General features: G+C 50.2%; 1 protein-coding gene across 1 annotated transcript in view; it reads right to left on the bottom strand.

Moving 5' to 3' along the window:
* The window catches only part of LOC139250546 (organic cation/carnitine transporter 2-like), a 336,028-nt gene that overhangs the window by 20,590 nt on the left and 289,640 nt on the right, over nt 1-25,798 (bottom strand). Inside the window, exon 7 of the mRNA XM_070872923.1 lies at nt 12,436-12,650. Coding sequence (XP_070729024.1) covers nt 12,436-12,650 — 215 coding nt within the window. The remainder of the gene's footprint in view (nt 1-12,435; nt 12,651-25,798) is intronic.

Raw genomic sequence — 25,798 nt, 5'->3', positions numbered from 1 at the left:
CATTCTAACCTACACTTCTTTGTTCAGACCTTGCACTGGTCATTTCACAATCTTTTAATCTGATTGGTTAAGGAGCTACACAGTTGTTCACTCGGGTCCCAGATGCCCTGTAGAAGGCACTTCACCAGTTTGGTCTCCCACTTGTAGCAACTTGCCACACAAAATATCATGGAGATTAAACGGCCAAGTCTAACTAACGGTGGGTGCTCTTCATTGATCAGTTACAGGAATTTCCGGGCCAATAATGTAGTTTAAACCATAATATTTTGAAATAGCTAATGAATATTTTGGAATATTTGAACAGATGTAGAAACATAAGGTAGCGAGTAATCTCGCAGAATGTTGAGGTGTGTGAAGATATCCTGGCAAATGTTGAGGTGTGTGAGTGAGATGGTTCCTTGAGGTCACAAAGGGAAAGATATGCTGTGTCAAAGGTAGTTGAGGTTTACCCGATCTGATTGCAAGTACATCAACAGCCAACTCTTCAGGCAAGTGTAATAAGCTTCATGGGAAAGCTGAGAAATAACAGGGAGTTACATCATCATCATAGGCAGTCCCTCTATCGAGGATGACTTGCTTCCACTCCAAAAAGGGCTGAGTTCCCAGGTGTTTCAATGAAGGACCTAATATTCCAGATCCCGAACTACATCCTGAAGGGTGGAAGGTGCCTGTGGGTGGATTTTTTTAACATGGGGTGACCGTTGCACACCAGCCACCACATGGGCTTGACAGAGCTAGGTCTTGGTCCAGAGGCAAGGGTTAACCAGAACGACTGGAGACCTGCTCTGCTGCACGGACCTAGTGCCCACACATATCGCATTGTGGGCTGGCCCGTGCTGCCCCTGGGCCCCAATCACGTCCCGCTACAATCTCTCGCCGCTCCTTCGCCTGACATCACCACTCCTGCTGTACCTGCCAAAGCTCCAATCACCGACCAGCATAGGGGCCTCTACCCTTTAGAGAAGCACAGCCCGAGGGGTGATCCGATCGAGCTTTATAAGATGGTGAAGGGAATAGATCGTGTTCGATTTGACAGCTTGTTATTCTAGAACCAAATGTTGGGAGGATCTACTGTTGGGCCTGAATCACCCTGTTCTCTCCCCGGGAATGCTGCAGTTGAATCGGGAACCGGGAACCATTGTACTTTCCTCAGATGGCATGTTTTTAGTTGTCACATAGCAGTGATAAGAAAGGGTACAGAGGGAAAGAGTCTACAGCTAGACAGGACCTACAACAAATCCTTCACAGAACAGGACCATGGCTGGCATAGCTCTTGAAACAAAGATAATTCCAATATTCTGTTGTAAATGCTAACGCTCAATGCTTGAAGCTTTAATTTAGGAAGAAATAGCGGGACATCTAGATAGGAATAGTGCAATCAAGCAGACGCAGCATGGATTCACGAAGGGGAAATCATGTTTAACTAATTTACTGGAATTCTTTGCGGATATAATGAGCATGGTGGATAGAGGTGTACCGATGGATGTGGTGTATTTAGATTTCCAAAAGGCATTCGATAAGATGCCACACAAAAGGTTACTGCAGAAGATAAAGGTACGCGGGGTCAGAGGAAATGTATTAGCATGGATAGAAAATTGGCTGGCTAACAGAAAGCAGAGAGTCGGGATAAATGGGTCCTTTTCGGGTTGGAAATTGGTGGTTAGTGGTGTGCCACAGGGATTGGTGCTGGGACCACAACTGTTTACAATATACATAGATGACCTGGAAGAGGGGACAGAGTGTTGTGTAACAAAATTTGCAGATGACACAAAGGTTAGTGGGAAAGCGGGTTGTGTAGAGGACACAGAGAGGCTGCAAAGAGATTTGGATAGGTTAAGCGAATGGGCTAAGGTTTGGCAGATGGAATACAATGTCGGAAAGTGTGAGGTCATCCACCTTGGGAAAAAACACAGTAAAAGGGAATATTATTTGAATGGGGAGAAATTACAACATGCTGCGGTGCAGAGGGACCTGGGGGTCCTTGTGCATGAATCCCAAAAAGTTAGTTTGCAGGTGCAGCAGGTAATCAGGAAGGCGAATGGAATGTTGGCCTTCATTGCGAGAGGGATGGAGTACAAAAGCAGGGAGGTCCTGCTGGAACTATACAGGGTATTGGTGAGGCCACACCTGGAGTACTGCGTGCAGTTTTGGTCACCTTACTTAAGGAAGGATATACTAGCTTTGGAGGGGGTACAGAGACGATTCACGAGGCTGATTCCGGAGATGAGGGGGTTACCTTATGATGATAGATTGAGTAGACTGGGTCTTTACTCGGAGTTCAGAAGGATGAGGGGTGATCTTATAGAAACATTTAAAATCATGAAAGGGATAGACAAGATAGAGGCAGAGAGGTTGTTTCCACTGGTCGGGGAGGCAAGAGCTAGGGGGCACAGCTTCAAAATACGGGGGAGCCAATTTAAAACCGAGTTGAGAAGTAATTTCTTCTCCCAGAGGGTTGTGAATCTGTGGAATTCTCTGCCCAAGGAAGCAGTTGAGGCTAGCTCATTGACTGTATTCAAATCACAGATAGATGGATTTTTAACCAATAAGGGAATTAAGGGTTACTGGGAGCGGGCGGGTAAATGGAGCTGAGTCCACGGCCAGATCAGCCATGATCTTGTTGAATGGCGGAGCAGGCTCAAGGGGCTGGATGGCCTACTCCTGTTCCTAATTCTTATGTTCTCATGTTCTTAAATGTAGTGTAGTGTTCCCTTACTGCTATGGTCATGAACAAGTCATCAAGATCCACGGCGTGGCCCTGGACAACGTGGACCATTTCCCATATCTCGGGAGCCTCCTATCAACAAGAGCAGACATCGGCGACAAGATCCAACACCACCTCCAGTGCGCCAGCGCAGCCTTCGGCCACCTGAGGAAAAGAGTGTTTGAAGACCAGGCCCTCAAATCTACCACCAAGCTCATGGTCTAGAGGGCTGTAGTAATACCCGCCTTCCTGTATGGCACAGAAACATGGACCATGTACAGTAGACACCTCAAGTCGCTGGAGAAATACCACCAACGATGCCTCCGCAAGATCCTACAAATCCCCTGGGAGGACAGACGCACCAACTTTAGCGTCCTCGACCAGGACAACATCCCCAGAATTGAAGCACTGACCACACTCGATTAGCTCCGCTGGGCAGGCCACATTGTTCACATGCCAGACACGAGACTCGCAAAGTAAGCGCTCTATGAGGAACTCCTTCACAGCAAACGAGCCAAAGGTAAGCAGCAGAAACATTACAAGGACACCCTCAAAGCCTCCCTGATAAAGTGCAACATCCCCACTGACACCTGGGAGTCCCTGACCAAAGACCACCCTCAGTGGAGGAAGTGCATCCGGGAGGACGCTGAGCACCTCGAGTCTCATCTAGTGCTATTGGGGAGGAGTTAAACTAATATGGCAGGGGGATGGGAACCAATGCAGGGAGACAGAGGGAAACAAAAAGGAGACAAAAGGAGACAAAAGCAAAAGACAGAAAAGAGATGAGTAAAAGTGGAGGGAAGAGAAACCCAAGGCAAAAAACAAAAAGGGCCACTGAATGTAAAGGGGCTGCAGGAGGGGTCAAAACTAAAAATCATGGTTTAAAAACTAGGATTAAAACACTCTACCTAAATGCACGCAGCATTCGAAATAAAGTAAATGAGTTGACGGCACAAATCATTACAAATGGGTATGATTTGGTGGCCATTACAGAAACATGGTTGCAGGGTGGCCAAGACTGGGAATTAAACATACAGGGGTATCTGACAATTCGGAAAGATAGACAAGAAGGGAAAGAAGGTGGGCTAGCTCTGTTAATAAAGGATGATATCAGGGCAGTTGTGAGAGACGATATTGGCTCTAATGAACAAAATGTTGAATCATTGTGGGTGGAGATCAGAGACAGCAAGGGGAAAAAGTCACTGGTGGGCGTAGTTTATAGGCCCCCAAATAATAACTTCACGGTGGGGCGGGCAATAATCAAGGGAATAATGGAGGCATGTGAAAAAGGAACGGCAGTAATCATGGGGGATTTTAACCTACATATCGATTGGTCAACTCAAATCGCACGGGGTAGCCTGCAGGAGGAATTCATAGAATGCATACGGGATTGTTTCTTAGAACAGTATGTAACAGAACCTACAAGGGAGCAAGCTATCTTAGATCTGGTCCTATGTAATGAGACAGGAAAAATAAATGATCTCCTAGTAAAAGATCCTCTTGGAATGAGTGATCACAGTATGGTTGAATTTGTAATACAGATTGAGGGTGAGGAAGTTGTGTCAGAAACGAGCATACTATGCTAAAACAAAGGGGACTACAGTGGGATGAGGGCAAAGTTGGCTAAAGTAGACTGGAAAAACAGACTAAACGGTGGCACAATTGAGGAACAGTGGAGGACTTTTAAGGAGCTCTTTCATAGTGCGCAACAAAAATATATTCCAGTGAAAAAGAAGGGTGGTAAGAGAAGGGATAACCAGCCGTGGATAACCAAGGAAATAAAGGAGAGTATCAAATTAAAAACCAATGCGTATAAGATGGCCAAGGTTAGTGGGAAACTAGAGGATTGGGAAAATTTTAAACAACAGCAAAGAATGACTAAAAAAGCAATAAAGAAAGGAAAGATAGATTTCGAAGGTAAACTTGCGCAAAACATAAAAACAGATAGTAAAAGATTTTACAGATATATAAAACGGAAAAGAGTGACTAAAGTAAATGTTGGTCCCTTAGAAGATGAGAAGGGGGATTTAATAATGGGAAATGTGGAAATGGCTGAGACCTTAAACAATTATTTTGCTTCGGTCTTCACAGTGGAAGACACAAAAATCACGCCAAAAATTGCTGGGCACAGGAATGTGGGAAGGGAGGACCTTGAGATAATCACTATCACTAGGGGAGAGTTCTGGACAGGCTAATGGGACTCAAGGTAGACAAGTCCCCTGGTCCTGATGAAATGCATCCCAGGGTTTTAAAGCGATGGCGGAAGTTATAGCAGATGCATTCGTTATAATCTACCAAAATTTTCTGGACTCTGGGGAGGTACCAGCGGATTGGAAAGCAGCTAATGTAACGCCTCTGTTTAAATAAGGGGGCAGACAAAAGGCAGGTAACTATAGGCCAGTTAGTTTAACATCTGTAGTGGGGAAAATGCTTGAAACTATCAATAAGGAAGAAATAGCGGGACATCTAGATAGGAATAGTGCAATCAAGCAGACGCAGCATGGATTCATGAAGGGGAAATCATGTTTAACTAATTTACTGGAATTCTTTGAGGATATAACGAGCATGGTGGATAGAGGTGTACCGATGGATGTGGTGTATTTAGATTTCCAAAAGGCATTCGATAAGGTGCCACACAAAAGGTTACTGCAGAAGATAGAGGTACGCGGAGTCAGAGGAAATGTATTAGCATGGATAGAGAATTGTCTGGCGAACAGAAAGCAGAGAGTTGGGATAAATGGGTCCTTTTCGGGTTGGAAATCGGTGGTTAGTGGTGTGCCATAGGGATCAGTGCTGGGACCACAACTGTTTACAATATACATAGATGACCTGGAAGAGGGGACAGAGTGTAGTGTAACAAAATTTGCAGATGACACTAAGATTAGTGGGAAAGCGGGTTGTGTAGAGGACACAGAGAGGCTGCAAAGAGATTTGGATAGGTTAAGCGAATGGGCTAAGGTTTGGCAGATGGACTACAATGTCGGAAAGTGTGAGATCATCCACCTTGGGAAAAAAAATAGTAAAAGGGAATATTATTTGAATGGGGAGAAATTACAACATGCTGCGGTGCAGAGGGACCTGGGGGTCCTTGTGCATGAATCCCAAAAAGTTAGTTTGCAGGTGCAGCAGGTAATCAGGAAAGCGAATGGAATGTTGGCCTTCATTGCGAGAGGGATGGAGTACAAAAGCAGGGAGGTCCTGCTGGAACTATACAGGGTATTGGTGAGGCCACACCTGGAGTACTGCGTGCAGTTTTGGTCACCTTACTTAAGGAAGGATATACTAGCTTTGGAGGGGGTACAGAGACGATTCACGAGGCTGATTCCGGAGATGAGGGGGTTACCTTATGATGATAGATTGAGTAGACTGGGTCTTTACTCGGAGTTCAGAAGGATGAGGGGTGATTTTATAGAAACATTTAAAATCATGAAAGGGATAGACAAGATAGAGGCAGAGAGGTTGTTTCCACTGGTCGGGGAGACTAGAACTAGGGGGCACAGCTTCAAAATACGGGGGAGCCAATTTAAAACCGAGTTGAGAAGTAATTTCTTCTCCCAGAGGGTTGTGAATCTGTGGAATTCTCTGCCCAAGGAAGCAGTTGAGGCTAGCTCATTGAATGTATTCAAATCACAGATAGATGGATTTTTAACCAATAAGGGAATTAAGGGTTACGGGGAGCGGGCGGGTAAGTGGAGCTGAGTCCACGGCCAGATCAGCCATGATCTTGTTGAATGGCGGAGCAGGCTCAAGGGGCTAGATGGCCTACTCCTGTTCCTAATTCTTATGTTCTTCTGTTCTTAAATGTAGTGTAGTGTTCCCTTACTGCTATGGTCATGAACAAGTCATCAAGATCCACGGCGTGGCCCTGGACAACATGGACCACTTCCCATACCTCGGGAGCCTCCTATCAACAAGAGCAGACATCGACGACAAGATCCAACACCGCCTCCAGTGCGCCAGCGCAGCCTTCGGCCACTTGCGGAAAAGAGTGTTTGAAGACCAGGCCCTCAAATCTACCACCAAGCTCATGGTCTACAGGGTTGTAGTAATACCCACCCTCCTGTATGGCTCAGAGACATGGACCATGTGCAGTAGACACCTCAAGTCGCTGGAGAAATACCACCAGCGATGTCTCCGCAAGATCCTACAAGGGTTGTGAATCTGTGGAATTCTCTGCCCAAGGAAGCAGTTGAGGCTAACTCATTGAATGTATTCAAGTCACAGATAGATAGATTTTTAACCAATAAGGGAATTAAGGGTTATGGGGAGCGGGCGGGTTATGGAGCTGAGTCCACGGCCAGATCAGCCATGATCTTGTTGAATGGCGGAGCAGGCTCGAGGGGCTAGATGGCCTACTCCTGTTCCTAATTCTTATATTCGTATGTTCATTGCCGAGAGCATACAGAGACCAAGCGCATACAGCGGAAGGAGCGTGCGGCAAACCAGTCCCACCCTCCCCTTCCCTCAACCACTGTCTGTCCCACCTGTGACAGGGACTGTGGTTCTCGTATCGGACTGTTCAGTCACCAAGGAACTCACTTCAGGAGTGGAAGCAAGTCTTCCTCGATTCCGAGGGACTGCCTATGATGATGATGATGATGATGGCCATGATGCTACTTTGCTGGTACTTGAAGTCAGTTGTAAACAAATATGGAAATTATTATTATTTTTTAAATATACATCTTTTGTCATGCCTTAATTCCAGGGTTTTAAATAATTTTGGCTAATATTCCATGGAGTGAGTTAAGAGAGTGGAGATATTGGAGGAAGATGGTGTGTTGACAATGTCAAAGGCTGCATGGAGGTTGAGGAGGATGAGGAATATGAATGGGACAGTGGATGGGAGGCCATGTTTCCCCTGGGCCCTGCCCTTTTACCAGCAGGGCCTCGGTTCCCCGCCCACAGGCAGCTGGTGGGAAAGGCTGAGGTAGGCCTGGGCTGCCAGGGGCGGCCCTGGGGAGGGGTCGGCACTCAGTTGGGCGGGGGAGGGGGAGGAAGGGGATCGGGGGGGGGGAGAGAGGATCGGGGGGGAGGGGGTAGAGAGGATCGGGGGGAGGGCGTAGTAGATCGGGGGGAGGTGGGTAGAGGATCGGGGGGGAGGGGGGAGAGAGGATCGGGGAGGAGGGGGAGAGAGGATCGGGGGGAGGGGGGAGAGAGGATCAGGGGGGAGGGGGGAGAGAGGATCGGGGGGGAGGGGGAGAGAGGATCGGGGGGGCGGGGGGAGAGTGGATCGGGGGGGAGGGGGAGAGAGGATCGGGGGGGAGGGGGAGAGAGGATCAGGGGGGGAGGTGGGTAGAGGATCGGGGGGAGGTGGGTAGAGGATCGGGGGGGAGGGGGGAGAGAGGATCGGGGGGAGGGGGGAGAGAGGATCGGGGGGGGGGAGAGAGGATCGGGGGGGGAGGGGGAGAGAGGATTGGGGGGAGGGGGTAGAGGATCGGGGGGGAGAGGGAGAGAGGATCGGGGGGGAGGGGGGAGAGTGGATCGGGAGGGAGGGGGAGAGAGGATCAGGGGTGGGGGGTAGAGGATCGGGGGGGAGGGGAGAGAGGATCGGCGGGGAGTGGGAGAGAGGATCGGGGGGAGGGGGTAGAGGATCGGGGGAGAGTGGATCGGGGGGAGGGGGAGAGAGGATCGGGGGGGAGAGGATCAGGGAGGAAGGGGGAGAGAGGATCGGGAGGGAGGGGGTAGAGGATCGGGAGGGAGGGGGAGAGAGGATCGGGGGTGGGGGGTAGAGGATCGGGGGGGAGGGGGAGAGAGGATCGGGGGGGAGGGGGACAGAGGATCGGGGGGAGGGGTTAGAGGATCGGGGGGGAGGGGGAGAGTGGATCGGGGAGAGTGGGTAGAGGATCGGTGGGGAGGAGGAGAGTGAATCGGGGAGAGGGGGTAGAGGATCGGGGGGATGGGGGAGAGAGGATCGGGGGGAGGGGGTAGAGGATCGTGGGAGGGAGGGGGTAGAGGATCGGGGGGGAGGGCGTAGAGGATCGGGGGGGAGTGGGAGAGAGGATCGGGGGGCAGGGGAGAGAGGATCGGGGGGGAGGGGGAGAGAGGATCGGGGGGGAGGGGGACAGAGGATCGGGGGGAGGGTGGAGAGAGGATCGGAGGGGAGGGGGTAGAGGATCTGGGGGAGGGGGTAGAGGATCGGGGGGGAGGGGGAGAGTGGATCGGGGGAGGGGTTAGAGGATCGGGGGGGAGGGGGTAGAGGATCAGGGGGGAGGGGGAGAGAGGATCGGGGGAGGGGGAAGAGGATCGGGGGAGAGAGGATCGGGGGGAGGGGGAGAGAGGATCGGGGGGGAGGGGGAGAGAGGATCGGGGGTAGAGGATCGGGGGGGGATGGGGAGAGAGGATCGGGGGGAGGGGGTAGAGGATCGGGGGGGAGGGGGAGAGAGGATCGGGGGGAGGGGGAGAGAGGATCGGGGGGATGGGGAGAGAGGATCGGGGGAGGGGGTAGAGGATCGGGGGGGAGGGGGAGAGAGGATCGGGGGGAGGGGGAGAGAGGATCGGGGGGATGGGGAGAGAGGATCGGGGGAGGGGGAGAGAGGATCGGGGGGAGGGGGTAGAGGATCGGGGGGGAGGGGGAGAGAGGATCGGGGGAGGGGGTAGAGGAACGGGGGAGGGGGTTGAGGATCGGGGGGCAGGGGGAGAGAGGATCGGGGGGAGGGGGTAGAGGATCGGGGGGAGGGGGTGGGGGGAGGGGGTAGAGGATCGGGGGAGGGGGTAGAGGATCGGGAGGGAGGGGGAGAGAGGATCGGTGGGAGGGGGTAGAGGATCGGGGAGTAGGGGGAGAGAGGATCGGGGGGGAGGGGGAGCGAGGATTGGGGGGAGGGTGTCGAGGATCGGGGGGGGAGGAGGAGAGAGGATCGGAGGGGAGGGGGTAGACGATCGGGGGGAGGGGGTAGAGGATCGGGGGGGAGGGGGAGAGTGGATCAGGGGAGGGGGAAGAGGATCGGGGGAGAGAGGATCGGGGGGAGGGGAAGAGAGGATCGGGGGGGAGGGGGAGAGAGGATCGGGGGTAGAGGATCGGGGGGGAGGGGGAGAGAGGATCGGGGGGAGGGGGTAGAGGATCGGGGGGGAGGGGGAGAGAGGATCGGGGGGAGGGGGAGAGATGATCGGGGGGATGGGGAGAGAGGATCGGGGGAGGGGGAGAGAGGATCGGGGGGAGGGGGTAGAGGATCGGGGGGGAGGGGGAGAGAGGATCGGGGGAGGGGGTAGAGGAACGGGGGAGGGGGTTGAGGATCGGGGGGCAGGGGGAGAGAGGATCGGGGGGAGGGGGTAGAGGATCGGGGGGAGGCGGTGGGGGGAGGGGGTAGAGGATCGGGGGAGGGGGTAGGGGATCGGGGGGAGGGGGAGAGAGGATCGGGGGGAGGGGGTAGAGGATCGGGAGGGAGGGGGAGAGAGGATCGGTGGGAGGGGGTAGAGGATCGGGGAGTAGGGGGAGAGAGGATCGGGGGGGAGGGGGAGCGAGGATTGGGGGGAGGGGGTAGAGGATCGGGGGGGGATGAGGAGAGAGAATCAGGGGGAGGGGGTAGAGGATCGGGGGGGAGGTGGAGAGAGGATCGGAGGGGAGGGGGTAGAGGATCGGGGGGGAGGGGGAGAGTGGATCGGGGGAGGGGTTAGAGGATCGGGGGGGAGGGGGTAGAGGATCAGGGGGGAGGGGGAGAGAGGATCGGGGGAGGGAGAAGAGGATCGGGGGAGAGAGGATCGGGGGGAGGGGGAGAGAGGATCGGGGGGGAGGGGGAGAGAGGATCGGGGGTAGAGGATCGGGGGGGGGGAGAGAGGATCGGGGGGAGGGGGTAGAGGATCGGGGGGGAGTGGGAGAGAGGATCGGGGGGATGGGGAGAGAGGATCGGGGGAGGGGGAGAGAGGATCGGGGGGAGGGGGTAGAGGATCGGGGGGGAGGGGGAGAGAGGATCGGGGGGGAGGGGGAGAGAGGATCGGGGGGTGGGAGTAGAGGATCGGGGGGGAGGGGGAGAGAGGATCGGGGGGGAGGGGGAGAGAGGATCGGGGGCGAGGGGGAGAGAGGATCGGGGGGATGGGGAGAGAGGATCGGGGGAGGGGGTAGAGGATCGGGGGGGAGGGGGTAGAGAATCGGGGGGAGGGGGTAGAGGATCGGGGGGGAGGGTGTAGAGGATCGGGGGGAGGGGGAGAGAGGATCGGGGGGAATGGGGAGAGAGGATCGGGGGGAGGGGGAGAGAGGATCGGGGCGGAGGGGGTAGAGGATCGGAGGTGTGGGGGTAGAGGATCGGGGGGAGGGGGTAGAGGATCGGGGGGGAGGGTGTAGAGGATCGGGGGGAGGGGAGAGAGGATCGGGGGGGAGGGGGAGAGAGGATCGGGGGGAGGGGGTAGAGGATCGGGGGGACGGGGTAGAGGATCGGGGGGAGGGGGAGAGAGGATCGGGGGGGAGGGGGAGAGAGGATCGGGGGGAGGGGGAGAGAGGATCGGGGGGAGGGGGTGGAGGATCGGGGGGGAGGTGGAGAGAGGATCGGAGGGGAGGCGGTAGAGGATCGGGGGGAGGGGGTAGAGGATCGAGGGGGAATGGGAGAGAGGATCGGGGGGAGGGGGTTGAGGATCGGGGGGAGGGGGTGGAGGATCGGGGGGAGGGGGAGAGAGGATCGGGGGGAGGGGGTTGAGGATCGGGGGGAGGGGGTGGAGGATCGGGGGGAGGGGGTAGAGGATCGGGGGGAGGGGGTAGAGGATCGGGGGGAGGGGGAGAGAGGATCGGGGGGAGGGGGAGTGAGGATCGGGGCGGAGGGGGTAGAGGATCGGAGGTGTGGGGGTAGAGGATCGGGGGGAGGGGGTAGAGGATCGGGGGGAGGGGGAGAGAGGATCGGGGGGGAGGGGGAGAGAGGATCGGGGGGAGGGGGTAGAGGATCGGGGGGAGGGGGTAGAGGATCGGGGGGGAATGGGAGAGAGGATCGGGGGGAGGGGGTAGAGGATCGGGGGGGAGGTGGAGAGAGGATCGGGGGGAGGGGGAGAGAGGATCGGGGGGAGGGGGTGGAGGATCGGGTAGGTGGCGGGTTCTAATCGCGGCGGGGGGAGGTGAGTATGGTCGAGCCCCTGGATCCAGGAGCGAAGTAGAAAGCCACTTACCCCCTGGACGCAATGCTGCCTGCCTTTGTTTACCTGCCGGTTTTCACCATCCCCCTCATGCAGTTACATTGAAAATGGAGAGGAAAATAGTGGCTTCCGGCCTCATTAGAACATTTCGTTGAGGTAATGGCCACTGGCAGCAGGTCGGCTCTCTGTCCCCCGTCCTGCCTCCGGGGAAAGGGGAGGTGAGTGGTTTGGAGGCGGGATCAGATCAGGATTCACATTTTCACCAAACCCACCTGTTTTTTTAATGGAAAATTCCAGCCCATGTCTGTCATATTGTGAGAGTGTGTGGTATTTGATTGCAATGACATTAAAGGCTGATCCTTGGGTAAAATGTAGGGACTTGTATCACTCGGGATGAAAAGGTGGTTAGACAATTGAGTGTTTCTGAGGTGGATAAAGTCGGGGGTATACAGGGAAGATCTGGGTTTAACACACCAATTCTCCCTCCCTTACGGTTCTCCTCATCCTTACAATACGGCTACGATCAGTGTCATTGTGATGGGTCTTCACAGATTTTGCAAGTGTGCTCAAATCTCTTCCGGATGACACACCTGTATATTTCAATTTATCATGACATTCGACTTTCAAATATTTAACAAAAGACAGGTAATGATCATGTTAGCCACACTGTAAGAAGTTACTTGGAGGTATGAGCTGGATGAAGAACAGGACTATTCCACCAAGAAAAAGAGAGCCTGAAAGGCAGAGCCTGCGGGAAAACTTCTGGAGAAAAAGGCAAGCGGCTGTATAGGCTGGAACTTCGACGGCACCAGAGAAGAAACAGTTCCAATAGTCATCACCGTGGAGATTGGGTGTGCTCAAAGACAGGCCAAAGTATCCAATTGTTAGAATCATCCTGCAACAAAATGGTAAAATATTCCTGTAAAAACAATGTTTTAAACGTTCCTCACCCACCACACCTTTTCTCATTCTGGATTTCAAAGGGTTTTCTTTCCCCCTCATTTGCGCTCCCTGTTCTACCGATCATTGCCCACCAACAGCTGCTCCCCATACTCGGAATTAATGCCAAGAGATTGGATGGTGGAACCTTCCCAGCAGGTAACCAGCCTTCTCTCCATTGAGAAACAGCAGCATCTCTATGGAACGGGTTTGGAAAATGAAACGCTGCACACACTACCTGTAAGTATAACTCCATTCCAAAGTTTATCCATCCATTGGCTCAAGGGGCAGCATAGCATATGGGATGGCCATTGATCGATTCAGCAGCTGAGGGACTGGGCAAGAGAGTTCCTTCTCTCCGACCCTCAATGTCAGATATATCATTGTTGCACATAGATTGGGTTAACCAAACTGGAAGCAATACGGTAGAGGAGGATTTCCTGGAGTGCATAAGGGATGGTTTTTTAGACCAATATGTCGAGGAACCAACTAGGGGGGAGGCCATCTTAGATTGGGTGTTGTGTAATGAGAGAGGATTAATTAGCAATCTCGTTGTGCGAGGCCCCTTGGGGAAGAGTGACCATAATATGGTGGAATTCTGTATTAGGATGGAGAATGAAACAGTTAATTCAGAGACCATGGTCCAGAACTTAAAGAAGGGTAACTTTGAAGGTATGAGGCGTGAATTGGCTAGGATAGATTGGCGAATGATACTTAAGGGGTTGACTGTGGATGGGCAATGGCAGACATTTAGAGATCGCATGGATGAACTACAACAATTGTACATTCCTGTCTGTCGTAAAAATAAAAAAGGGAAGGTGGCTCAACCGTGGCTATCAAGGGAAATCAGGGATAGCATTAAAGCCAAGGAAGTGGCATACAAATTGGCCAGAAATAGCAGCGAACCCGGGGACTGGGAGAAATTTAGAACTCAGCAGAGGAGGACAAAGGGTTTGATTAGGGCAGGGAAAATGGAGTACGAGAAGAAGCTTGCAGGGAACATTAAGACGGATTGCAAAAGTTTCTATAGATATGTAAAGAGAAAAAGGTTAGTAAAGACAAACGTAGGTCCCCTGCAGTCAGAATCAGGGGAAGTCATAACGGGGAACAAAGAAATGGCGGACCAATTGAACAAGTACTTTGGTTCGGTATTCACTGAGGAGGAAACAAACAACCTTCCGGATATAAAAGGGGTCGGAGGGTCTAGTAAGGAGGAGGAACTGAGGGAAATCCTTATTAGTCAGGAAATTGTGTTGGGGAAATTGATGGGATTGAAGGCCGATAAATCCCCAGGGCCTGATGGACTGCATCCCAGAGTACTTAAGGAGGTGGCCTTGGAAATAGTGGATGCATTGCCAGTCATTTTCCAACATTCCATTGACTCTGGATCAGTTCCTATGGAGTGGAGGGTAGCCAATGTAACCCCACTTTTTAAAAAAGGAGGGAGAGAGAAAACAGGGAATTACAGACCGGTCAGCCTGACATCGGTAGTGGGTAAAATGATGGAATCAATTATTAAGGATGTCATCGCAGTGCATTTGGAAAGAGGTAATATGATAGGTCCAAGTCAGCATGGATTTGTGAAAGGGAAATCATGCTTGACAAATCTTCTGGAATTTTTTGAGGATGTTTCCAGTAGAGTGGACAAGGGAGAACCAGTTGATGTGGTATATTTGGACTTTCAGAAGGCTTTCTACAAGGTCCCACACAAGAGATTAATGTGCAAAGTTAAAGCACATGGGATTGGGGGTAGTGTGCTGACATGGATTGAGAACTGGTTGTCAGACAGGAAGCAAAGAGTAGGAGTAAATGGGGACTTTTCAGAATGGCAGGCAGTGACTAGTGGGGTACCGCAAGGTTCTGTGCTGGGGCCCCAGCTGTTTACACTGTACATTAATGATTTAGACGAGGGGATTAAATGTAGTATCTCCAAATTTGCGGATGACACTAAGTTGGGTGGCAGTGTGAGCTGCAAGGAGGATTCTATGAGGCTGCAGAGCGACTTGGATAGGTTAGGTGAGTGGGCAAATGCATGGCAGATGAAGTATAATGTGGATAAATGTGAGGTTATCCACTTTGGTGGTAAAAACAGAGAGACAGACTATTATCTGAATGGTGACAGATTAGGAAAAGGGCAGGTGCAAAGAGACCTGGGTGTCATGGTATATCAGTCATTGAAGGTTGGCATGCAGGTACAGCAGGCGGTTAAGAAAGCAAATGGCATGTTGGCCTTCATAGCGAGGGGATTTGAGTACAAGGGCAGGGAGGTGTTGCTACAATTGTACAGGGCCTTGGTGAGGCCACACCTGGAGTATTATGTGCAGTTTTGGTCTCCTAACCTGAGGAAGGACATTCTTGCTATTGAGGGAGTGCAGCGAAGGTTCACCAGACTGATTCCCGGGATGGCGGGACTGACCTATCAAGAAAGACTGGATCAACTGGGCTTGTATTCGCTGGAGTTCAGAAGAATGAGAGGGGACCTCATAGAAACGTTTAAAATTCTGACGGGGTTAGACAGGTTAGATGCAGGAAGAATGTTCCCAATGTTGGGGAAGTCCAGAACCAGGGGACACAGTCTAAGGATAAGGGGGAAGCCATTTAGGACCGAGATGAGGAGGAATTTCTTCACCCAGAGAGTGGTGAACCTGTGGAATTCTCTACCACAGAAAGTTGTTGAGGCCAATTCACTAAATATATTCAAAAAGGAGTTAGATGAAGTCCTTACTACTCGGGGAATCAAGGGGTATGGTGAGAAAGCAGGAATGGGGTACTGAAGTTGCATGTTCAGCCATGAACTCATTGAATGGCGGTGCAGGCTAGAAGGGCCGAATGGCCTACTCCTGCACCTATTTTCTATGTTTCTATGTTTCTATGTTTCTATGTACTTTTACTTACATTTCTGAAAGTATTCCCATTGGTGTTATACTTTTATTTTCACATGGCTTGATACACTGCATTCGTTTCTTTACTCTTCAATTGTAATATCCCTATTCTCTCGCACTATTTGTATTACATCATCTTTCAATGTTACTTTGCATATTTATTGTATTTAATATAAACTCTCAAATAGCTACAAAAAGAAAATAGATTGTATGTGATGTATTGTGTAAAGGGACGCGGGGCAAATACCTGTTGGGAACCTCTGCTGGGGTCAGAGGGAGCTTCCTTGTTTTGCATGGCAATCCCACTAGGACATGTCTCGGAGCACCTGTCTGCATAGGAGGCTGCAGACTAATGGGCTGATTGCTGGCTCTTGCAAGAGGAATGAGGGAGACATGTCCATGTAAGAGGTGCAAAATGTTCTGAAAAATGTTTGATTCGTTTTTGGGGGAGCCACAGGATGAGCCTCCAGAGGCTCCACATACATTTTGGCAATTACGTTGGATTTCACATTGCATCATAGGCAGTCCCTCGGAATCGAGGAAGACTTGCTTCCACTCTTAAAATGAGTCCTTAGGTGGCTGAACAGTCCAATACGAGAGCCACAGTCCCTGTCACAGATGGGACAGACATTGGTTGAGGGTAGGGGAGGGTGTGACTGGTTTGCCGCACGCTCCTTCCGCTGCCTGCGCTTGGTTTCTGCACACTCTTGGCGATGAGACTCGAGATGCTCAGCGCCCTCCCGGATGCACTTCCTCCACTTAGGGTGGACTGGTCTTTGGCCAGGGACTCCCAGGTGTAGGTGGGGATGTTGCACTTTATCAGGGAGGCTTTGAGGGTGTCCTTGTAACGTTTCCTCTGCCCACCTTTGGCTCGTTTGCCGTGAAGGAGTTCCAAGTAGAGCGCTTGCTTTGGGAGTCTCGTGTCAGGCATGCCGACTATGTGACCTGCCCAGCGTTTTTCACATAACATGCTGGTTACCAATGATCGATCCACCTGCTGAGAGACTGGGTGTGTGAGAACTGCTGGCACTGGAAGTCCCTGTCCTTCAAACCTGGAAACAGAGACAGAATCCAACCTGCACGCAAATTCACAAAATGTGGAAAAGCTGGCAAACAGCTTCAGGAAAGTTGTTTGGTCACTTAAAGAACACTGGGGGCCAAAATTGGCCTCTCGTGTCCCCACCATAAGCACCCCGGGGGAGCAAAAGGTTCTCACCCAATTATGAGGAGGGGTTGCATAAGCCTGGTTTGTATTCCCCTGAGTTTAGAAGAGTGAAGGGTGATGTAATTGAGGTCTTTTAAATAGTAACAGGAAACAATAGGGTAGGCACAGAAAATAATTCCCCTGTTGGGGGTCCAGAACAAGGTGACATCATCTTAAAATTAAAACTAGGCCATTTATGGGTGAACTTTTACAAACAGAATGAAGTGTAAATCTGCGATTCTCCCTCCCGAAGGGTGCGGAGTGAATGAGATTTATTCGACATGGTGTCAAGAGATAGGGAGTAACTGAAATCAAGGTACAGCCCAGCCATTATCAAACTGTCTCGAGGGGCTGAATGGCCTGCTCCTGTTCCTATAGAGGAGGTTACAGAGATAGGGAGTAACTGAAATCAAGGTACAGCCCAGCCATTATCGAACTGTCTCGAGGGACTGAATGGCCTGCTCCTGTTCCTATAGAGGAGGCTACAGAGACACGGGGAGGTAAGTCCATGAAAGGATTTGAACACAGCAATGAGAATTTTAAATTGGAGGCTTTGGGGGACTGAGAGCCAATGGAGATCAGCGAGTAAATGGGTGAGAGATGAGCGAGACGTGCACACAATTGGCATCTATAGTATAATGGGGGGAGGATGTTAACCCCCCAAACATAGGAGGGTTGGGGTTGGGTGGGAGGTTAAAGACTTTAGAAAACTGAATCCCGACCCCAACCCGCCCACTTCTGATTTAACAGATGTGGAATGGGGGATGGGCAACCAACCAGCTCCCAGGAGGCAGGCCGCCCATTTAAATATTATAATGAGGCTCCGTGCCTCATGATGAGCCGCCATTTCAATCTATTTCTGGCTATCCGACGTTTCCTGGCCTCGGGGAACCCGTCAGTGAAAGGAAGGCGTGGACTCCTAAATCCAGGAGCGAAGTGCTTTTCCATTTACCTGTAGTGTCCAGTGTTCCTGCCTCATCACCACCACCCCCAAACCCCCGACCCTTTCAATCCTCCGCCTCGGCCCCACCACTCCCCCGAGCCCTCTGATCTGCCCCCAACCTGGCGCTGCAGCCTACCTGCCCTCCCCACCTGACTGTCTGCGGGTGAGAAACAGTGCATTGAAATGCTAATAATGCCCTGCCGTTAAATTGGGCAGAAACTGTGAGTTACCCGTTCTCCCAGGTTTCCCAACCGCTTTCCAGCCACACCCCATTCCCTACCTGTTACATATGTAAACCTGTAAATACCTTTGTTATCCATCAGAGGGCTCATCTCCTGGAGTCCCAAGGGATCCCACAATCCCTTGGGAGCACAGGTATTTAAGGAGGCCTCACAGGCTGGAGAGGCACTCTGGAGACCTGCAATAAAAGACTAAGGTCACACTTTACTTTGAGCTCACAGTATCCAGTCAGACTCTTTATTCATACACGACATTACCCACCTCCAAATTAAACTTCCAGCCAATGTCAGTGATTGGTGTTGGGAGTTCAGACAGGAAGGACATAAAATAGGCTGCTTCAATGGTCGTTGCAGCCCAGCTTCCCGTAAAAGAGAGACATTCAGATCTGACGTAGAAAAAGAGATGGATACTGCAAACCAGTTAATGAATCAAACCCTTTAATGGACACCTTAGAACGACTGGAAGCTCAGATTTAATTGGTAAGAAAGTCTGAGGATTTTTCTTAGCTCACATGACAACTGAAATTCAACAGAGAGGGGTGTGCGGTGTAACATGTTGGTCGGAAGAATAGGGAGAGACAATACAAACAAAATGGTCTCATTTTAAAGGGGAGCAAGAAAAGAAACCTGGGGAGGTTGTAGATAAATCTTTGAGGGGGGCACGTCAGGTTAATAAGGCAGATGGGATGCTGGGCATTATAAACAGAGACAGACAGTACAAAACAGGACGTTATGTTAAACCTATAAAACACACGTTCGGCCCCAGCTGGAGCACTGTGTCCAATTCTGGGCACTGCACTGTAGGAAGGCTTTGGAGAGGGAGCAGAGAGATTTACCAGAATGGTTCCAGGGATGAGGGACTTCAGTTACTGGGATAGACCGGAGAAGCTGGGGTTGTTCTCCTTGGAGCAGAGAAGGCCAAGTGGAGATTTGAAAGTGTTTTTAAAATGATGACGAGTTTAGATAGAGTAAATAAGGTGAAACTGTTTCCAATGGCTGACGTGTCGATAAACAGAGAGAATAGATCTAAAGGGATCTAATAGATCTAAAAACCCAGAGGTGACAGGGCGAAAAACCTTTTTATGCAATAAGTCATGAGCATTTGGAAAGCACTGCTCGATAGAGTGGGATAGCGTGAACAAACAGGTGAGTGGGATAGAGTGAACGAACAGGTGAGTGGGATAGAGTGAACGAACAGGTGAGTGGGATAGAGTGAACTAACAGGTGAGTGGGATAAAGTGAATGAACAGGTGAGTGGGATAGAGTGAACTAACAGGTGAGTGGGATAGAGTGAAGGAACAGGTGAGTGGGATAGAGTGAACTAAGAGGTGAGTGGGATAGAGTGAACGAACAGGTGAGTGGGATAGAGTGAACTAACAGGTGAGTGGGATAGAGTAAACTAACATGTGAGTGGGATAGAGTGAATGAACAGGTGAGTGGGATAGAGTGAAGAAACAGGTGAGTGGGATACAGTGAACTAACAGGTGAGTGGGATAGAGTGAACGAACAGGTGAGCGGGATACAGTGAACTAACAGGTGAGTGGGATACAGTGAACTAACAGGTGAGTGGGATAGAGTGAACTAACAGGTGAGTGGGATAGAGTGAACAAACAGGTGAGCGGGATACAGTGAACTAACAGGTGAGTGGGATAGAGTGAACTAACAGGTGAGTGGGATAGAGTGAACTAACAGGTGAGTGGGATAGAGGGAACGAAGAGGTGAGTGAGATAGAGTGAACAAACAGGTGAGTGGGATAGAGGGAACGAACAGGTGAGTGGGATAGAGTGAACAAACAGGTGAGTGGGAATGAGTGAAGGAACAGGTGAGTGGGATACAGTGAACTAACAGATGAGTGGGATAGAGTGAACGAACAGGTGAGTGGGATAGAGTGAACGAACAGGTGAGTGGGATGGAGTGAAATAACAGGTGAGTGGGATACAGTGAACTAACAGGTGAGTGGGATAGAGTGAACGAACAGGTCAGTGGGATAGAGTGAACAAACAGGTGAGTTGGATACAGTGAACTAACAGGTGAGTGGAATAGAGTGAACGAACAGGTGAGTGGGATAGAGTGAACTGACAGGTGAGTGGGATAGAGTGAACTGACAGGTGAGTGGGATTGAGTGAACTGACAGGAGAGTGGGATAGAGTGAACTAACAGGTGAGTTGGATAGAGTGAACTAATAGGTGAGTGGGATTGAGTGAACTGACAGGTGAGTGGGATTGAGTTAACTAGCAGGTGAGTGGGATAGAGTGAATTAACAGGTGAGTGGGATAGAGTGAATGAACAGGTGTGTGGGATAGAGTGAACGAACAGGTGAGTGGGATAGAGTGAACGAACAGGTGAGTGGGATAAAGTGAACTAACAGGTGAGTGGGATAGAGAGAACGAACAGGTGAGTGGGATAGTGTGAACAAACAGGTGAGTGGGATAGAGTTAACGAACAGGTGAGTGGGATAGAGTGAACTAACAGGTGAGTGGGATAGAGTGAACTAACAGGTGAGTGGGATAGTGTGAACAAACAGGTGAGTGGGATACAGTGAACTAACAGGTGAGTGGGATAGAGGGAACAAACAGGTGAGTGGGATACAGTGAACTAACAGGTGAGTGGGATAGAGTGAATGAACAGGTGAGTGGGATACAGTGAACTAACAGGTGAGTAGGATAGAGGGAACAAACAGGTGAGTGGGATACAGTGAACTAACAGGTGAGTAGGATAGAGTGAACGAACAGGTGAGTGGGATAGAGTGAATGAATAGGTGAGTGGGAAAGAGTGAACTAACAGGTGAGTGGGATAGAGTGAATGAACAGGTGAGTGGGAGAGAGTGAACAAACTGGTGAGTGGGATACAGTGAACTAACAGGTGAGTGGGATAGAGTGAATGAACAGGTGAATGGGATAGAGTGAACAAACAGGTGATTGGGATACAGTGAACAAACAGGTGAGTGGGATAGAGTGAATGAACAGGTGAGTGAGATAGAGTGAACTAACAGGTGAGTGGGATACAGTGAACAAACAGGTGAGTGGGATACAGTGAACTAACAGGTGAGTGGGATAGAGTGAACTAACAGGTGAGTGGGATAGAGTGAATGAACAGGTGAGTGGGAATGAGTGAACAAACAGGTGAGTGGGATAGAGTGAAGAAACAGGTGAGTGGGATAGAGTGAACGAACAGGTGAGTGGGATAGAGTGAAGGAACAGGTGAGTGGGATAGAGTGAACGAACATGTGAGTGGGATAGAGTGAACGAACATGTGAGTGGGATAGAGTGAAGGAACAAGTGAGTGGGATAGAGTGAATGAACAGGTGAGTGGGATAGAGTGAACTAACAGGTGAGTGGGATAGAGTGAACGAACAGGTGATTGGGATTGTTTGAATGAACAGGTGAGTGGGATAGAGTGAACGGACAGGTGAGTGGGATAGAGTGAAGGAACAGGTGAGTGGGATTGAGTGAATGAACAGGTGAGTGGGATAGAGTGAACAAACAGGTAAGTGGGATTGAGTGAACAAACAGGTCAGAGGGATACAGTGAACTAACCGGCGAGTGGAATAGAGTGAACAAACAGGTGAGTTGGATACAGTGAACTAACAGGTGAGTGGGATACAGTGAACAAACAGGTGAGTGGGATAGAGTGAACAAACAGGTGAGTGGGATAGAGTGAACAAACAGGTGAGTGGGATAGAGTGAACAAACAGGTGAGTTGGATACAGTGAACTAACAGCTGAGTGGGATAGCGTGAACAAACAGGTGAGTGGGATAGAGTGAACAAACAGGTGAGTGGGATAGAGTGAACAAACAGGTGAGTTGGATACAGTGAACTAACAGGTGAGTGAGATACAGTGAACAAACAGGTGAGTGGGACAATGTGAACGAACAGGTGAGTGGGATAGAGTGAATAAACAGGTGATTGGGATAGAGTGAACTAACAGGTGAGTGGGATCGAGTGAACTAACAGGTGAGTGGGATCGAGTGAACTAACAGGTGAGTGGGATAGAGTGAACGGACAGGTGAGTGGGATAGAGTGAAGGAACAGGTGAGTGGGATAGAATGAATGAACAGGTGAGTGGGATAGAGTGAAGGAACAGGTGAGTGGGATTCAGTGAACTAACAGGTGAGTGGGATAGAATGAATGAACAGGTGAGTGGGATAGAGTGAACGAACAGGTCAGTGGGATAGAGTGAACGAACAGGTGATTGGGATAGAGTGAACAAACAGGTGAGTTGGATCCGGTGAACTAACAGGTGAGTGGGATACAGTGAACAAACTGTTGAGTGGGATAGAGTGAACAAACAGGTGAGTTGGATAGAGTGAACTAACAGGTGAGTGGGATACAGTGAACAAACAGGTGAGTTGGATAGAGTGAACTAACAGGTGAGTGGGATACACTGAACTAACAGGTGAGTGGGAAAGAGTGAACTAACAGGTGAGTGGGATAGAGAGAACGAACAGGTGAGTGGGATAGAGTGAACAAACAGGTGAGTGGGATAGAGTGAACGAACAGGTGAGTGGGATAGAGTGAACTAACAGGTGAGTGGGATAGAGTGAACTAACAGGTGAGTGGCATCGAGTGAACTAACAGGTGAGTGGGATAGAGTGAACTAACAGGTGAGTGGGATAGTGTGAACAAACAGGTGAATGGGATACAGTGAACTAACAGGTGAGTGGGATAGAGGGAACAAACAGGTGAGTGGGATAGCGTGAACTAACAGGTGAGTGGGATAGAGTGAATGAACAGGTGAGTAGGATACAGTGAACTGAGAGATGAGTGGGATAGAATGAACTAACAAGTGAGTGGGATAGAGTGAACGAACAGGTGAGTGGGATAGAGTGAATGAATAGGTGAGTGGGATAGAGTGAACTAACAGGTGAGTGGGATAAAGTGAACTAACAGGTGAGTATGATAGAGCGAATGAACAGGTGAGTGGGATAGAATGAACGAACAGGTGAGTGGGATGGAGTGAACTAACAGGTGAGTGGGATACAGTGAACTAACTGGTGAGTGGGACAGAGTGAATGAACAGGTGAGTGGGAGAGAGTGAACTAACAGGTGAGTGGGATAGAGTGAACTAACAGGTGAGTGGGATACAGTGAACAAACAGGTGAGTGGGATACAGTGAACTAACAGGTGAGTGGGATACAGTGAATGAACAGGTGAGTGGGATAGAGTGAACAAACTGGTGAGTGGGATACAGTGAACTAACAGGTGAGTGGGATAGAGTGATTGAACAGGTGAATGGGATAGAGTGAACAAACAGGTGAGTGGGATACAGTGAATAAACAGGTGAGTGGGATAGAGTGAATGAACAGGTGAGAGGGATAGAGTGAACTAACAGGTGAGTGGGATACAGTGAACAAACAGGTGAGTGGGATACAGTGAACGAACAGGTGAGTGGGATAGAGTGAACTAACAGGTGAGTGGGATCGAGTGAACTAACAGGTGAATGGGATACAGTGAACTAACAGGTGAGTGGGATAGAGGGAACAAACAGGTGAGTGGGATAGCGTGAACTAACAGGTGAGTGGGATAGAGTGAATGAACAGGTGAGTAGGATACAGTGAACTGAGAGATGAGTGGGATAGAATGAACTAACAAGTGAGTGGGATAGAGTGAACGAACAGGTGAGTGGGATAGAGTGAATGAATAGGTGAGTGGGATAGAGTGAACTAACAGGTGAGTGGGATAAAGTGAACTAACAGGTGAGTATGATAGAGCGAATGAACAGGTGAGTGGGATAGAATGAACGAACAGGTGAGTGGGATGGAGTGAACTAACAGGTGAGTGGGATACAGTGAAGTAACTGGTGAGTGGGACAGAGTGAATGAACAGGTGAGTGGGAGAGAGTGAACTAACAGGTGAGTGGGATAGAGTGAACTAACAGGTGAGTGGGATACAGTGAACAAACAGGTGAGTGGGATACAGTGAACTAACAGGTGAGTGGGATACAGTGAATGAACAGGTGAGTGGGATAGAGTGAACAAACTGGTGAGTGGGATACAGTGAACTAACAGGTGAGTGGGATAGAGTGATTGAACAGGTGAATGGGATAGAGTGAACAAACAGGTGAGTGGGATACAGTGAATAAACAGGTGAGTGGGATAGAGTGAATGAACAGGTGAGAGGGATAGAGTGAACTAACAGGTGAGTGGGATACAGTGAACAAACAGGTGAGTGGGATACAGTGAACTAACAGGTGAGTGGGATAGAGTGAACTAACAGGTGAGTGGGATAGAGTGAATGAACAGGTGAGTGGGAATGAGTGAACAAACAGGTGAGTGGGATAGAGTGAACTGACAGGTGAGTGGGATTGAGTGAACTGACTGGTGAGTGGGATTGAGTGAACAAACTGGTCAGTGGGATAGAGTGAAGAAACAGGTGAGTGGGATAGAGTGAACGAACAGGTGAGTGGGATAGAGTGAAGAAACAGGTGAGTGGGATAGAGTGAACGAACATGTGAGTGGGATAGTGTGAACGAACAGGTGAGTGGGATACAGTGAATGAACAGGTTAGTGGGATAGGGTGAACGAACAGGTGAGTGGGATAGAGTTAATTAACAGGTGAGTGGGATAGAGTGAATGAACAGGTGAGTGGGATAGAGTGAACGAACAGGTGAGTGGGATAGAGTGAACTAACAGGTGAGTGGGATAGAGTGAATGAACAGGTCAGTGGGATAGAGTGAACGAACAGGTGAGTGGGATAGAGTGAATGAACAGGTGAGTGGGATAGAGTGAACTAACAGGTGAGTGGGATAGAGTGAATGAACAGGTGAGTGGGATTGTTTGAATGAACAGGTGTCTGGGATAGAGTGAATGAACAGGTGAGTGTGATAGAGTGAACGGACAGGTGAGTGGGATAGAGTGAAGGAACAGGTGAGTGGGATAGAATGAATGAACAGGTGAGTGGGATAGAGTGAACGAACAGGTGAGTGGGATAGAGTGAACGAACAGGAGAGTGGGATAGAGTGAACAAACAGGTGAGTTGGACAGAGTGAACTAACAGGTGAGTGGGATACAGTGAACTGACAGGTGAATGGGATTGTGTGAACTAACAGGTGAGTGGGATAGAGTGAACGAACAGGTGAGTTGGATACAGTGAACGAACAGGTGAGTGGGATAGAGTGAACTAACAGGTGAGTGGGATAGAGTGAAGGCACAAGTGAGTGGGATACAGTGAATGAACAGGTGAGTGGGATAGGGTGAACGAACAGGTGAGTGGGATAGAGTTAATTAACAGGTGAGTGGGATAGAGTGAATGAATAGGTGAGTGGGATAGAATGAACTATTGGTGAGTGGGATAGAGTGAATGAACAGGTCAGTGGGATAGAGTGTACGAACAGGTGAGTGGGCTAGAGTGAATGAACAGGTGAGTGGGATAGAGTGAATTAACAGGTGAGTGGGATAGAGTGAAGGAACAGATGAGTGGGATAGAATGAATGAACAGGTGAGTGGGATAGAGTGAAGGAACAGATGAGTGGGATACAGTGAACTAACAGGTGAGTGGGATAGAGTGAACGAACAGGTGAGTGGGATAGAGTGAACGAACAGATGATTGGGATAGAGTGAACAAACAGGTGAGTGGGATAGAGTGAACTAACAGGTGAGTGGGATAGAGTTAATTAACAGGTGATTGGGATCGAGTGAATGAACAGGTGAGTGGGATAGAGTGAACTAACAGGTGAATGGGACAGAGTGAATGAACAGGTGAGTGGGATAGGGTGAACGAACAGGTGAGTGGGATTGAGATAATTAACAGGTGAGTGGGATAGAGTGAACGAACAGGTGAGTGGGATAGAGTGAATGAATAGGTGAGTGGGATAGAGTTAACTGACAGGTGAGTGGG

The sequence above is a fragment of the Pristiophorus japonicus genome, unplaced genomic scaffold, assembly GCF_044704955.1.
Source record: "Pristiophorus japonicus isolate sPriJap1 unplaced genomic scaffold, sPriJap1.hap1 HAP1_SCAFFOLD_388, whole genome shotgun sequence".
In the NCBI taxonomy this organism is placed as follows: domain Eukaryota; kingdom Metazoa; phylum Chordata; class Chondrichthyes; family Pristiophoridae; genus Pristiophorus; species Pristiophorus japonicus.
This window is presented reverse-complemented; position numbering and strand designations above follow the sequence as displayed.